The 15,165-nt window shown below is 47.2% G+C and overlaps 3 protein-coding genes across 3 annotated transcripts; 2 read left to right on the top strand and 1 right to left on the bottom strand.

The window, feature by feature from the left end:
• Positions 1-172: 172 nt before the first annotated feature.
• On the bottom strand, positions 173-3,831 carry DFJ58DRAFT_788681 (uncharacterized protein). The gene is made up of 20 exons (XM_041390167.1): positions 3,766-3,831; positions 3,502-3,712; positions 3,178-3,455; positions 3,057-3,134; positions 3,033-3,034; positions 2,864-2,963; positions 2,777-2,814; positions 2,709-2,729; positions 2,623-2,664; positions 2,522-2,577; positions 2,376-2,474; positions 2,232-2,327; positions 2,085-2,184; positions 1,999-2,036; positions 1,702-1,946; positions 1,415-1,618; positions 1,051-1,366; positions 843-990; positions 688-780; positions 173-627 (listed from the first exon to the last, which is right to left on the bottom strand). The coding sequence occupies exons 1-20, from the start codon at positions 3,784-3,786 to the stop codon at positions 372-374; spliced, it is 2,442 nt and encodes an 813-aa protein (XP_041243936.1). The 5' UTR covers positions 3,787-3,831; the 3' UTR covers positions 173-371.
• A 2,813-nt stretch (positions 3,832-6,644) lies between these two features.
• On the top strand, positions 6,645-7,114 carry DFJ58DRAFT_841470 (uncharacterized protein; the record flags this gene model as incomplete). The annotated part of the gene is made up of 2 exons (XM_041392712.1): positions 6,645-6,737; positions 6,869-7,114. The coding sequence occupies 2 exons, from the start codon at positions 6,645-6,647 to the stop codon at positions 7,112-7,114; spliced, it is 339 nt and encodes a 112-aa protein (XP_041243937.1).
• Positions 7,115-8,858: 1,744 nt separating this feature from the next.
• DFJ58DRAFT_660458 (L domain-like protein) lies at positions 8,859-10,118 on the top strand (the record flags this gene model as incomplete). The annotated part of the gene is made up of 4 exons (XM_041382155.1): positions 8,859-9,337; positions 9,386-9,486; positions 9,531-9,723; positions 9,770-10,118. 4 exons carry the CDS (start codon positions 8,859-8,861, stop codon positions 10,116-10,118), a joined length of 1,122 nt encoding a protein of 373 aa, XP_041243938.1.
• Positions 10,119-15,165: the final 5,047 nt, after the last annotated feature.

A 15,165-nucleotide genomic window follows, 5' to 3' on the forward strand; every position in this document is an offset into this window, starting at 1 on the left:
TTCAATACATTCCTAGTAGGTGATACATCAATACCGCAGCTACAGGCGAACTCGGAGGCGAAGAACTCTGCTTTACTGACCCTTCATGTTTTCGCAGAGTGGAACAGCCCTGTCATCATCGGAAGGGATCTTCGGAGCTCGTGCATTCAATATGGCATCATATCTCAACAACTCGTTGCTAAACATATCATGATTGAAGGGTGTACAAGCGATGCACGGTCTGCGTGCATTTCATGGTAAACGTCACCAAGAAGATGAACCGATCGCTAGTAAATAAATAAAAGCTAAAGACGACATCAAAATCTACCTGCGCTGGATCGTCCACAAGCCAACCCACTTTCAAATGAATTTCTCCTCACCCCCAACCCACCTCACGAACGTAAAACAACCTCAATCCCCGAAACACTACTATAAACTACAATCCGAAACGGAGCATGCACACCAGCATGGTACGTCGAAGGCACGAGATAATACTTCCCAGGGGTTATACTTCTCTTGGGAATATCAACGCCTGAAAGCGCGTCGGAGTAAGGCCCCGAAGAAGCTATGCATCGTTGGAGGTTTGAGGGAAAGAGGGAGAGGTTGGTGGATACGCCTGGGGCGCGTGTGAGGAGTTGGAGACGGGCGCTGTTGAAATGCGAGTGGGGCATTGGTACTTTTGATATTTGGGAGGAGTGGGAGACGTACCCGAATTCAGAATCGCATGAGATGGTTACTTCGTACATTGGATTGCGGTGATATTGATTTTGACTGGGTCCGCCTACAGCAGTCGTCGAGTCCCTAGCAAATCCCAAGATTCGTTTCAAGGAAAATTAAAATTGACTGATGAAGACTGGACGTACCATTCCCCACGGACGGTCTTGACATACATCCCGGCACCCTCCTGCGGTATCGTCTTTATCTCAAACCGAGAAGGACTCTCCACCTTGAGCGTGAATTTTCCCGTCTGGTCCGGTTCGTAAGCTGATAATATGACTGTGTAGTCGCCAGCTTCAGACGCAAAAAAATAAGCCGCCTTTCCCTCGGGGGTGAAACAGAAAGTCGACATACGAGCCAGATGAGCAGTAATCCGCGCATGCCCATACGTATAAGGCCCAGAATGAGCCACCACCTCTTTTTGACTTAGTTCTGATATACGCTCGCCTTGCGACCACACTGCTGTGACGTTTAGCGAGATATCCCTAGTGCTCTGTGCGGTGAGTATGACTGGTGTTTTGTTGCGCTTATCGCTTGTGCTTGTGCTCGGCCGTTTGTCGATACTAGTGCTCGTGGTATTATGCACTCGTAGGTGATACTGCGGATTCACCATATACGTCGGATGCGTGCAATTCCCACCAGCCGTTTTATGACTCAACACGCCTTCGATCTGGCATCATCAGCGGTGAAGGAAGAAAAGAACAAATTTGATGGGTACCTTCTGCATATACCTCGCAGGGGGAACCCTCGTATCCCAAGACACCGCCACATCCGACGAACAAGCAAACGCAGTGACCGTGAACCTGACTTGGTCAAATTGACCATCGTAGCAGGCTAATAAGGAGAGCGAGCCTGAGGTGTGGGTTTGGAATTGGGAGGTTTTGATGCGCGAGAGTAAGTGTGTGCTGTTTGTGTAGTTGCTCTGTTCGTTGGGTTTGTCAGTATTGCGGATGGGAGGAGAGAGGGGGGGCCGCCGCAGTTAGGGAACGAAAGGAAGAAACGCACCTTGAGCGCAACATGTTCTGGATCGCCTAAAACCATGTCATCCTCTTGAACGTTAAGCGCGATGTATTCGTTTGTGTGGCGGGTGTCGCGCAGGTGGCGTGTTAAGAGGATCCATATTTCTGCTTCCTTTCCGTTTGTGTTGTTGTTGTCGGTTTCAGTTGTGTTTGTATTGGGTCCCGATGGGTCTTTTTGATGCGCAGGGTCATTGGTTTTTTGATAGTTTAGTCGGAGGTGGTGAGTAGCAGCTATATGCAACGCGCGTTAACGCTGTACCACGTGAGTTGCGAGCAGACGTACCTCGTGGTAGATCTTCCGCGTTTTCAAGCTGCCATGATCTGTGGATTTGTTGGGGTATGGCACGCACGTAGGATGTGAAGACGCACCCATGAAACGTGATACTACTCCCGAACAAACTTGGATTCCAACTGATATACAACCCCTCGAACGTTGCGCATATATCTTCCCAGCGTATATCGAGTACCCCTATTTCATCCGTTACAACTACGGGTAGAAGGGTAGGGCGGACTTACTAGGACAGCTCCCACTACCACCACACTCGCACTCCGAATCACATATCCTCGAATCAAGAAGTGTGACCCAGCGCTCATCGTTCATTTCTTTTATATCTGCACAAGTCGATCTTGGACTCTAATTATGGGAGGGGGGGTACCCACCCGTGACAGCATAATCATGAGAAGGAAGAAGCTTGACGTTGTGTATATTATAATGAAGCGCTGTTTTATCGTTTGTTCCGACTGTCATCATACAGTCCCCTATGGCAAGTGTGAGTATTATGGTGAAGTGGATGGGAGGGGTGTACCTCGGGAGAATCCAGTGATGATGCGAGACCATGTGCGTTCGCGTTCAAAGGATGCGCTTTTGGTGGTCAGTTAGGATTGGATTGGAGGTGGATGGGAGTACCTTTGGAGATCGATATATTCTGGGATCCAGCCTGTGAGGACGCTATGGGGCGTGAGTTGCGTATGGTAGTTTGTGGGGGGACTTACTGGAGGTCTATGGCAGAGTTTCTTTGGGGAGTCCGAGTCAGTACTGTACGGAGCGGGAAGTGACTTACGAGCCGAGAAAATCGTATCCGCCCATGAGTTTCATGTACTGTTGCACGTGAGCAAGTTATGATGGAGAGGAAGGAAAAGGCACGAACTGCTTTTTCGACGAATGAAGGCCAGAGCTGATTCTTGGCGCCGGTTGATATTCCAACGAGTTTGTTGTTTGAGTCGAAAGGGAGACGGTCGTCGATGACTGTTTGAAGTTAGCGCATGCTGTGATACGGTGTTAGTACGAACCTATCTATAGCAGACTTTAGAGGATGTATAGGTGAGTGGAGAAAGACTCACGCGGCGGAAATCACCATTGACGAGGACCTTTAATTCGTATCTTCCGTCATTGGAAGAAGACAAGGAAGAGAGGAGTAACTGGGGAAAGTTAGCGAGTGAGAGGTGAGATGGTGAGACATACGTTTGATTTGAAGCGGAGGTTGTGTTGGATGCATACTGCAATGGAAGCGCATACTGAGCAGTCGTTTACGATGTTCTGGATGATGTCGGATGGGAGGAGTGAGAGGGATGATGATGCGCAGTTTGGGCGCTTCCAGGTAGATGAAGGGGATACGGAACCGAGGGATGGTTGACCATCTGGATCATTGAATGGACCTGTGTAAGAAACGGATGGGGATGATGTTACCAGAGGGATGTGATTATCGTTTATGATGGAAGACTTTTTGAGAATTGAAAGTTCTAATTGAAGATTAGATTAGTGGCGGTTAAAGGTTTGATTACTTGCGATGTGAAAAGTGGTCAATTGATAAGGGATTAAGATTTTTGTGCTGTTTTATCTTTTCAGCACGATCTACCGCCTTGGCAGCGTTGTTCCGGTACTTTGGATCGGCAGTACGGCTAATGTGTAGAAATGCATCTGCTGCTTGCAGATAAAGCTTGAAAGCGTTGTTCCAGTCACTTTCTAGTTCAAACCTTGATGCTCTAGTATAAATGCTCTTGGAAAGTCAGTCCATCAGTTGAAACCTAGCTTGTAGCAGATCTCTCTTACCTCTGCTTCGGCGATGGACATGTCGATTGCCAAGACAAGTTGATCATCCAATTCATAATCGGTGTGTGTACAAACAAACAATAACAATCTTATATTGAGGGGCATCACCAGACAGTACACCGCCAACTGCCGAAAACCTCTCACACAGGTCTAAAAGTGGTACGGGGATCACGTGCACCCAGAGCTCGCCGCTCACTGCAGCACCACTGCCAGAGTACACATCGAGCGGGGCTCTGGATCACCGATTACTACTTAGGGCACACGCCATCCCAGAACTGTTCCACGGACTCAAGTTCCCGGGCTCCACAAATCTCGGACTTTCTGGTTGTGTTTCCAAGTTCAATGTTGAATTCTAGATTGATTATTCGCTGAGTCTGGGGCTTGGCCACTAGATTCATCCTAAACCATCCGTCGTGAAGTTCTGTCATCCAGGCGCGACCAATCTACCAAACCCATAAAACGGACTTTCTGGCTGTGTTTTCAAGTTCAATGTTGAATTCTAGATTGATTATTCGCTGAGTCTGGGGCTTGGCCACTAGATTCATCCTAAACCATCCGTCGTAAAGTTCTGCCATCCAGGCGCGACCAATCTACCAAACCCATAAAACTTGCAAGTTTTACCCACAACAATATTTTCAGGATATAAAAGCAAGCTCTGTCTACCTCTGAAAGAGCAGTTCAGAGTCACCTTTGAAAAGCTCGTATCACTTTGCATACATCATGCATTTCTCTTTCCTCCTCATCGTTACTGCTTTGGCAGCATGCATGTCTGTCACTGCATGCAGTCACCAATACACGTCCTGCGCTCGTGACAGTGACTGCTGCAAAGGCTTCAAGTGTAATTTGAAGGCGGTGAGTTGCTTTGCATCCAGGATTCAACCCCGTTGCTCACCCCTTGCACCTTGTAATGTCAATAGCCGAGCGGCCATGGCAAATTCTGCGATACTTAGACTGCTTACCGATGGGCTTGCAGCCTGTCCATGAGCACATCTGGGCAGTGAGTCGTGCTTCTGCTTTCACATTGGTGCTGTGACTAATTGCATAATACGTAGTTCGTTTCTGTGCAGTGTATGCAAAGTTTGATAAACATGTACTGTCTAACATAGGGCTTCGCCCCAACGGTCAATAAACAAGGATTCCAAAAAAAAAAAAAAAAGTTTGATGAGATTTTGATAAGATTTTATTAAGTTGTAACCAACGCATTGATTATCGTAAGTAGGCGTCGGGGACTGGCGCGGCCGAGTATCATTACGATTTCATTATATAGGATATAGGATTCATCCGTCTGTAGTCTTTGCCAGACTTATGGAAGATGCATTGGCAATTAGCTAGTCACTCCTACACGATAAAGAGCTGTCTACTTGAAGTATTTTCCTCGCAGGCACACCAGTGACCAGCTAATGCCAAATGCGACCGAAGTTCGGTTTCTCGCGGTGTTCTCGCCGCCATAGAATAGCCACACAGTGCCCAGCTTCCTGCCTTTCACATGTCTGCATGGCGTAAACCCTTCGAATAGCGCCGTAATTGGCTGAGTATCCATGGAATGAATCATACTCCTCCACCTTCATTCCTCGCTACCTATTCGATCTTGTAGCACCTTGCTGTTATCTTTGGTGAGTTATCTGGAAAGGTGACATCTCTATCTATAACCAGGACTTCGCAAGCCATGAAAGAGTCTTACCTATGCAATCCTATCACTCGTGTTGTGTTTTATGTTTGAATTCTAGATTGATTATCCGCTGAGTCTGGAGCTTCACTAGGTTCATCCTAAACCATCCGTCGGAAAGTTCTGCCAGGCGCAACCAATCTGCCCAATCAATAGAACCTGCAAGTTTATCCCGAACAATATAAAAGCAAGCCCTATCTACCTCTCAGAGAGTAGTTCAGAGTCCCTTGCGAAGCTTGTATCACCTCGTATAAATCATGCGTTTGCCCTTCGTCCTCATCGTCACTGCTTTGATAGCATGTATGTCTGTCACTGCATGCCACCACGGAGGCAAGAAATGCGACAAGGACAGTGAATGCTGCAAGAACTTTAGCTGTCGTCCGGACGGTGATAAGAAAGTGAGTATGAGTAGTTTGCTTTGCATACATGATTCAATCCCATTGCTCACCTTGCACCTTGTAATGTAAATAGGATCACAAAACCTGCCAGGGGTAGACTGCTTACCGATGGGCTGGTAGCCTGTCCATGAGCACATCTGGACTGTGAGTCGTGCTTCTGCTTTCGCATTGGTGTTGTGTCTGATGATACAATAGAAATAGTTCGTTGCTGACTCGGTCAATGTGGTTGTTCCTGCGGTCTGGACGATTTCCCCTGTTTCATGAGCAATATAGGCGCCTATGAATTGATTTGAATACTCGATTTTGACTATGTAACTTGGAGAGATGTGAGGAGCGATCATTCAGGGCTTGATCAATCGTTCATTTCCGAAGTCTGCATTATATGCATAGTGGCTGAGGCGTGAATTGACCACTGCAAATGGGCCACTACCACACATTATCATTGACGCAGTTGACGCGTGTGTTGTTCATCATTCGACACTAAATGCTTCTTATAGAGTAGTTGCGCGGGCTTAACACTTGAACACCGCAAGAGATCGACATGCATGTGTCATTATCTGTCATACGAGCTTGATCATCCGTCATTTACTTGGGAAAAACTATGACTGCCCTGCACGTCCTTCATGGCCGATCACTGAAATATGATCGCCATAGATCCGAGCCTGTACAATCAAATATCGGGCTCCCTGTGGGGCTTGTTTATTCCCATGTGCGATTTCTCTTTCAGCTTGTGGATGATGTCATGTATCCAATAGTTATTAATCACGGACCGCGGACCAGGATGTATCTGGCAGTGCGATCACATCAAATGCACGATGCAATGGATATGGTTGAAGATAGATAGTTGGAGGGGGCGGTCTGGAGAATTGGCAAGCAAGTTGAGCATGGGTAGGAGGAAGGTCTGGAAAGTGCGTTGAGGGTGTATTGGGACAAGCACTGTCACTGAGCATTGGCGGAGAGACGTGCTGGATGGTGTGCCTGTGTTTATGGATAGGATGCGAACGTTGAGGAAGATGACGTTCCCGATTAAAAAAAATAGTACGATAATGAGGAGACAACACAAAGCGCGGTTGCGTGCCCTGTTACACTGGCATTTGCGCTTGTGAACGTGAAGAGGTGGCCAATCGGCGAGCTCTTCTGGCATACGCATGCGAAAGTAGAAACACGACTCAGTGGACGCTCGAATGGCGCTCGACTACGTACTTCACGTTCCAAGTGCATCGACTGGGATGAGCTGCCCATCCATCTGAACCAGTCGATGGACTTGGGCAAATATACTTTCTAGCATTCTTCAAGTTGGACAAATTAGATTGGCGGTATACGGAGTCCTACTGCCCGTTATGGATGTGTGACGCAGCTGACGCTTAATTTGATGAGCGCGTGCGTCCGGCTCAAGTTTCCACACGGAATTCAATATTTAACAGCCGATCTCATCTAGCTATAGCGATGTGCTTCAGAATAGCATCGGAGAAAATGAAACATGTTCCTTCACCTTCATTCCGTCGCTACTCGTTCAGTTTTGTGGCACCTTCGAGTTGCTATCTGGAAAGGTATTCATCGAACCAAGACTTCGCAGATTGACCACGAAAGAGCCTTGCCTACGCAATTCCCGTCACTCATATTGTGATTTTTTTAGGTTCAACAATGATATGTTTGATTTCTAGATTGATCATCCGCCGATTCTGTGGCGCGCCACTAGATTCATCCATCATGAAGTTCTGCCATCCAGGCGCAACCAATCTGCCAAATAAATAGAACTTGAAAGCAATACTTTCAAGATATAAAAGCAAGCCCTGTCTACCTCTGAGAGAGCAGCTCAGAGTCACCTTTGAAAAGCTCGTATCACTTATAAATCATGCATTTCTCCTTCCTCGTCGTCGTCGTCACTACTTTGGCAGCATGTATGTCTGTCGAGGTTGCTGCATGCCAGAACCGATTCCAGAAATGCAAATTGGACACTGATTGCTGCGGTCAGCTTCACTGTCAATTGGAGCAAGTGAGTATGAATAGCATACATGATTCAACCACGTTGCTCACTTTGCACCTTGCAATGTAATAGGGTGGCAAAATCTGCCAAATTCACGAGCCTGGCAGTGAGTAGACTGCTTACCCGGGTTGATGGGCTGTCCATGAGCACATCTGGACAGTGAGTCGTGTTTCTACTTTCGCATTGGTACCTTTGCTGATGGTGCAATATGTAGCTCGTTGCTGACTCGGTCAACGTGGACCTGGTTGTTCCTGGAGTCTGTACAATTTTCCGTGTTTCATGAACAACAGAGGTGCCTGTGAATTAATTTGAATACTCAAGTACTCAATATTGACTAACTTGAAGAGACGTGAGGAGCGATGTCAATGTCCAGATTTGTGCTGCGTCATTCAGAGCTCGAGTGTTCATTGCCGAAGGCTGCATAACGGCTGGGGCGGGAATTAATATTGACCACTGCTAATAGGCGCGTCAAAGGACATTTTCGGTGTCCATTCAACATCGTTGCCAGGACTCACCGCTATCATTGACGCAGCTGGTACCATCGTGTGTTGTTCATCACTCGACACTAAATACTTTTTATATCTAGCCCGTTGATTCACGTATTTTTAAGCGCCTCAGGATTTGCCGAAGAATTCAGAGTTGATGCACAGACCCCACTTATGTCGACTCGCCAAGTCGATTCTCGGCTCAACAGTAAGGTAAGACCCGCTGGTGCATGCGTGATTCAAGTAGTTTTCTAGTTCGAATTTTGATGCTCTAGCATAAATGTTCTTTGATAAGTTGGTTGATGAGATGAAGCTACATAGCCAATTGTAGCAGACGTTGATCATCCTAATTTAGCAAGTCATGTACAAATAAAGAACAATAGTGTTATTGTCATTGACGACTTTATTGTGCTAGGAATATTTGAGTGCTACGATGAACTCTAGTGTTAACGTTCTTCACGCTACCGACGATGGCTTCAAAGTTCCGTGAAGACTTTGATATTGAAAAATCAACGCCGGCTCGAGATCGATTCACGAAATTATTGTTCGACTTGCGTATGCCAGAAGAGCTCGCTGAATGGCCACCTCTTCACGTTCACAAGCGCAAATGTAACAGGGCACGCAACCGCACTTTGTGTTGTCTCCTCATTATCGTGCTACTGTTTTTAATCGGGAATGTCATCTTCCTCAACGTTCGCATCCTATCCATAAACACAGCCACACCTTCCAGCACGTCCGATCTCTCCGCCAATGCTCAACAGTGCTTGTCCCAATACACCCTCAACGCACCTTCCAGCCCTTCCTCCTACCCATGCTCAACTTGCTTGCCAATCCTCCAGACCGCCCCCTCCAACTATCTATCTTCAAATACACAGAACGCACAACAAATCCTCAACGCTATCCAGTTCTGTGGTCTACGCGCCATATTCGACACTACTAACTCACAAGGTCAAGCATCCCTCGGTTGGGTGAACGACGTCAGATTCTGTGCTTGGAACGGCGTTACATGCGATGGTTCCGGTAGAGTCGCAAATCTGTCAGTTCATTCCATGAAAATCGCCTACTGCCACTCATCTACATACAGACAATTGACGTTCCCTGGAGTACCAGCAACATTACCAAATGAGCTCGGTGCGCTCACCGGCCTCGAGTCTTTCCAAGTCATCGGTGGTAACAGCATACCAGGTATGTCCCTGCATCCTATCATTAACGAAATCTCACATTCGTAGCTGGGGCGCTCCCTTCCTCATTCGCCAACCTCACTATCCTCTCCAATCTCCATATCGAAGCAACTTCCATAACACAACTCCCAGATAATATCTTCTCCTCCCTCACAGCAATCACAACACTCACCCTCATCCGCAACCCCACAATGGGTTCTTCCCTCCCCTCCTCCCTCACCCAACTCCCACTCCAGAACCTGTAAGTCCCCTCCGTTCCTGACTAATCATATCTAACCATCCTCCAGGGTAATCAACTCCCAATCCCTCACCAACCCCCTCCCAAGTCTCTCATCCAGCCCCGCCCTCCAAGCGTCCCTCAAACTCCTCGACTTATCATCCACCTCCCTCACAGGCCCCATTCCAAACACCATCTCATCCATCTCATCACTCACACAACTCTTACTGTCAAACAACAACCTCCAACCGCCCTTCCCGACAACCTTTCCACCGTCATTACAGATCCTCAACCTCCAGAATAATACGGCCCTCACTGGGACAGTTCCAAACTCGCTTTGCAATAGCACGCTTCTTACGAGTTGTGAGTTGGGGAGTACAGGGTTGAGTGGAGGCTGTGGCTTGTGTCAGCTCTCTTGATCGTCGCACCGTTTTCTTGCTTGCTTTGTTTAGTTTTGAACCTTGCTTTTACGTCCCACTCATGATATCACTTCCACCACTCGTTAAAGATGGATGGATGGACATTTCACTCGCATACCTACATTTCTGACTTCTGTATCTTTACTGCATACTTAGAATAATTCCACTTCATGATTCGTATCTGAGATAGTATTACACCGCGGGCGGAGTCTTCCAGCAACTACTTGGGCAGACACTTAAAGGTGTATAAGTTTGTCCAGACCCATGCTTCCCTAAGACCCACTTCGCAACACCAAACGGCTAAACGAGCACTACGACGAATTCCGAGATAAAAAAAATAATCTCCTGTTCCCTGCAAAACACCAGATAACCATCAACTCCCATGCTACACACCAATATATGCACGCGCTCCTGGAAAGCGATCGAGGTCATACCAGTTGCTACGTCCGAGTCGGCCATGAGCTTAGTGTAATACTCTCGAACGCCAAGGATCAGACGTGGTCGTAGTACGTACATCCGCACGACCGAGAAAATCTGAAGAAACCCAAGGCAAATCTTGGTTACCGGGAAATGTTGGTCCTATAGAAATGATAAATGATGAACTGACGTTAGTGAGAGGTCGGCATACGTACCGCTGAGTTCGTCGGAGAGAAATAAGCGATGGACTGGAAGCAAGAGACGATAAAAAAGCTAGCAACATAACATGATCCAATCCCTCAGCGAACAAAGGGATCATATTCACAATATGAGGTCACCCCGTAAAGTAAAGCATGTGAGTTTTCATCAACACTGTGAAAAAGTTGAATGATGTCGCAGTTCACGGAAGTGCTTTATAGCGATCTGCAGTGCGAGACACAGCACAAGGATCTCCCACACAGTGGCGGGCATCCAAGTAATAGAAGCCAGAAGTATGGCATCTTCCGCATAGCCAACCGAGCACTAATAGGTGCCGGAGAGAATGAACACCTCTGGTATTCATCTATGAGCCCCGCACACGATTTTTCGTCCACATTTGAGCGTAACTTACCCCCTGAAGTATTAATTGCCGATCACTGTGTCGAAGATGTTGACAGCCAGGAAGATGAAGACGAGAAATATCAAGATCTTTCTGGATTGATGCATGGCATGCAACCTAGTGATCATGACGACTTATGAGATGTTTCAGTAAGTCACTGAGATCCTGTAACCGAAAATACCGCACAGCATTGGAAATATCAAGATACTCGTCCAATTCAGTACGACATACAGGATCCAGCCTGACAAATTCAGTTAGTAATGGTTCGGGTGCACTCCAGACAAACTCACATCTGTGGCAGTTGTTATAGTGAACGAGGAGATTGTTCAGAAATCACACTCACCCCTACATGGCACCGCGGTTGGTTGGTGAGGTATTCGGCATAGGTGCAGAAAACTCACTTCATCTGTCACTAGGATCATCGGAACACCACCTGTATACCAGTCAGAAGCAAAGACAGTGAATGAGAGAAAACTTACTCAGTATATTCGTGCTGATTGTAAGATATGGTCCATTAGCACAACGACAATACTGAGCCTTCCAAACATACACAGCATATAATATCCCAACATAGCGCACCTAGGATATTTGCAAAAGTAAGCACGGGTTTAATTGCTAACCACGCCCATGATGTAAGCTACACACATTCAAATACAGCACGGTCATAAGGGACCAACGTTGCCTCTGCCGCAAATCAATGTTATTCTTCTGATGTGGAACTCTGCTCACCCAGACCAGTTCAATCTATAAAACCATTCTTAGCGAGATGACTTCTTCAGTCACCATCGATATACCTCTTGTCCGAATGTAAGCGCTGTAAATACATGTAGGATATCAGAAGTTCTTGAATAGCGCCACACTCACCTCAATCATACACCACTCCAACAGAGGCGGCAACTATGAAACGCAGTCAAAATTAGACCAAGGCATTGGCAGCGTCATCTCCACGAACCTACAAAATAGCAGAAATTTTGATATGAATTAATGGCTGGCCACCATGTAGGATCATCTGAGACTGTGGTCATGCTGTTAGAGAATGGGTGAGGCGACATATGACCATAGCATTCGCACTATATATTTGAACTCAATCCAGGCACTCGACATGGACTCGGATGTTGGTCGTGAAGCAGTGCAAGGGTTGAATACTTTGAACACCGCAAGAGATCGAAGAACTTTGACAAGTATGCGTACTGTACCTTTTGCGTCACGGCGTACATCGAACTTTTCGCATCATAAGATGCAAAAAACGGCGAACGCAGTCTGTGCGGAATCTTCAGTTTGCAACGTGCGACGGTGACAGGCATCAGTTTGCACAGCCAGAGACAAGAGTCTTAGTTGATGCACGGTGGTGACAGGCCCATCAGTTTGCATTCGGAAACATCCTGGTTGATAATTCGTGATTGATATCTGGTGAAGATACAACGTCATCTCTAGATCAAGACAGCACGCAGAGGATATGGAAACAGTAGAATCAGGAGCGCTGTAGGACCACATGAAACCTGACTTCAAATTGTACAGGCTGACTTCATAAAACCTGATCGACGGAATTCAGCAGCGTCTGTATCCCAGGGCTCTCGATTGTATAGCTCGCCCCGGCCACACAGCTGCCAAAGCACAGATGAAAATGCCACAAAGTCACTAATAGTCGACTCACCTCCGGGCTGCAAATGCACACCACTCAACGTTCAATGTTTAATCTCATATGCATATGCTGTTTCCCGCCCAAATCCTCGCTCCAGGAACCGGTCGTCTCGAGTACAGTTGCGTATCCCACTTCGGAGTCCCATCCTAACAACATTCATCAATTACACGATGGATTTAGCATAGCGCGTGTTTTCATAAAAGTGCCACTGAGTGATAACCATCATATGATTGCCCTTGTGTCTGTGATCCTACAGCCCAATGACCGAGGTGGCACTGGATGCTAGAAGATAGCGGTAGATGGAAACGGAATTAATGATGTGGAAGCAAGAGGGACGTTGCACACAGCATTCGCATACCGCGACGTACTTTTCTGTCATGCCTATGGCACTGCATAAAAGTTGAATATACTAGTAATGATATTAGAGTCAACGATATCCGACGTGACGGTCACGTGGTACTTATGCGGAGTCTTCAAGCAGTTGGGACAACAAACCAAATGGGGCTGCACCCAAGCTGCACCTCTTGTTTCAGCACCACTATCGACGTTGCGTCTCTTTTCCTTTCTTTCCCCTCTGAAGAATTCAATTTCACTCTACTCAATAACCAACATCACTCAGCCTCGAGTACTTCAACACTGGTGCCTCGCCTTTGAACCTTGCTCAACGCGCGACCGAATTTTTATTCTGAATCGCCTCGATTGCGCTCGTCGCTATGTTGATGGTGCTTGGCATTGAATGAGCCGCACAACCGGATGCCGTTACGTGGTACCTGCCAGACATGAAAATGGTGAGATGCTTAGTAGATGAGTTTGCCCTTTTGTTCATGTTCGCGCAGGTGCTCTTAATATATGTTCACGCGGATGAGTGGATGCTTTTCGTGCAAAGGCATACGGTAATCCTCATTAGCACGAATGTCAAGCTGCACTCGTATGTTTGTCATGATCAGTGCTCTTCACCCTCACCCTCCCTCTTCATCGCCTTCCTGGGCCTTGACGACTTGCGAACCTGGATCCTGTCGCTAGCCACTGGTGCCGTGCGACTCGAGAACGGGAATGAAATTTGAACTATACAACTTTTACTCTTATAACCCAGGAGCGTAGCGTGTCTGGTTCCTAAGAGCTGAGTTTGGGTTTGGGTTCGGGTATTGAGGTTCACTGTAGCTCCGATCGACGCGTCATAATATCTGCAGTTGACTGGGTCCAAAGATGTGCTCGTGCTCGTGCAGATAGCCGTCATGCAACCTCGAGTCCCCGCCTCCCTGGATGAGACGAGACTGATGCGTCTGAGCAGTCCGTCTCGTGAGAGTAGAGTGCTAGTTTAGGTGTGGTATGGGTATCCGTTGTCTTATCCAAGGTCTGTCATTAGACTCTTTCTCGATGATATCAGGAATTACATATACATCTCTTAGGGTAGATTTAGGGTTGTTGCCCCATCTCAATTTTCAACCTCCTTCACGTGCCCCGTGCCCGCCTCCACCCATCACTTTTGTCTGTGTACATCCCACAGAAGTTGACTGAATGTCTAGTTCTGCGTGGCAGAACCAAACCGATTTTTTCTCGGCATCAACTTTTGTTTTATTCCGTGCATTGCATTGTCCTCGTCATCTTTATGCTCTTGTAGATTCTACTCCGTCGGGAGCGAGATGTGCATATACACTACCATGTGGGAGTTGTGAGGAGTTGACTTGTTGCATCTGGGCCCTTGCGAGGAACGTTAGCCGCGGTCGTGGTCATGAATTCATGATCGTCAGGTAAAAACGCGATATCATATCCGAGTCGTATGAACCTGCTATGAATGCACGACGCAGTTAAAATCGTGGTGTTAGCGCAGTTTCTTGGAGCACGTGAGTGGCCAGCAGCGCTTTCCGTTTCTGCCTCCCTTGTTCATGACTGGGAGCATTATCAGCATAGGGTGACACCTACGCACCATTGTCTATTGTCAATTGATTTCCGGTTTCTCAAAGATGGATGGATGACTCGCTGCAGTACTGGTGTGTGCTTTCCTCTAACTTAGGTGACCGTATTCATATATTTCTGAGCGTGTTGCTATCAAGCTATGGTACTGTTAGCTTTATGCGTTGGGTGACCAGCATAACCATAACTGGTACGTGCTCGTATTGATGATGGAACATGGATGCTCGTCCACGGGTGGTTCATATAGACGGGCCTGCACTGATCTTCATGTGGATGGGAGCGATGGTTGATTAATCTCCTATGCTCGTCCTCATGTGGATGTGTGCAATGATACCCGATCCTGCATGTTCACGTGGATGCCCGTCATATCCCTGCCAAGTACCATTCCACTTCGAGAAAAGACTTCTACCAGCCGGAACGCACTACTGAGATCGAGTGCGTGAACCTCAGCATCGGGGAGAGATCTCTGCTCATAG

Source organism: Suillus subalutaceus, assembly GCF_016647625.1.
Source record: "Suillus subalutaceus strain FC151 chromosome Unknown DFJ58scaffold_53, whole genome shotgun sequence".
Classification (NCBI taxonomy): domain Eukaryota; kingdom Fungi; phylum Basidiomycota; class Agaricomycetes; order Boletales; family Suillaceae; genus Suillus; species Suillus subalutaceus.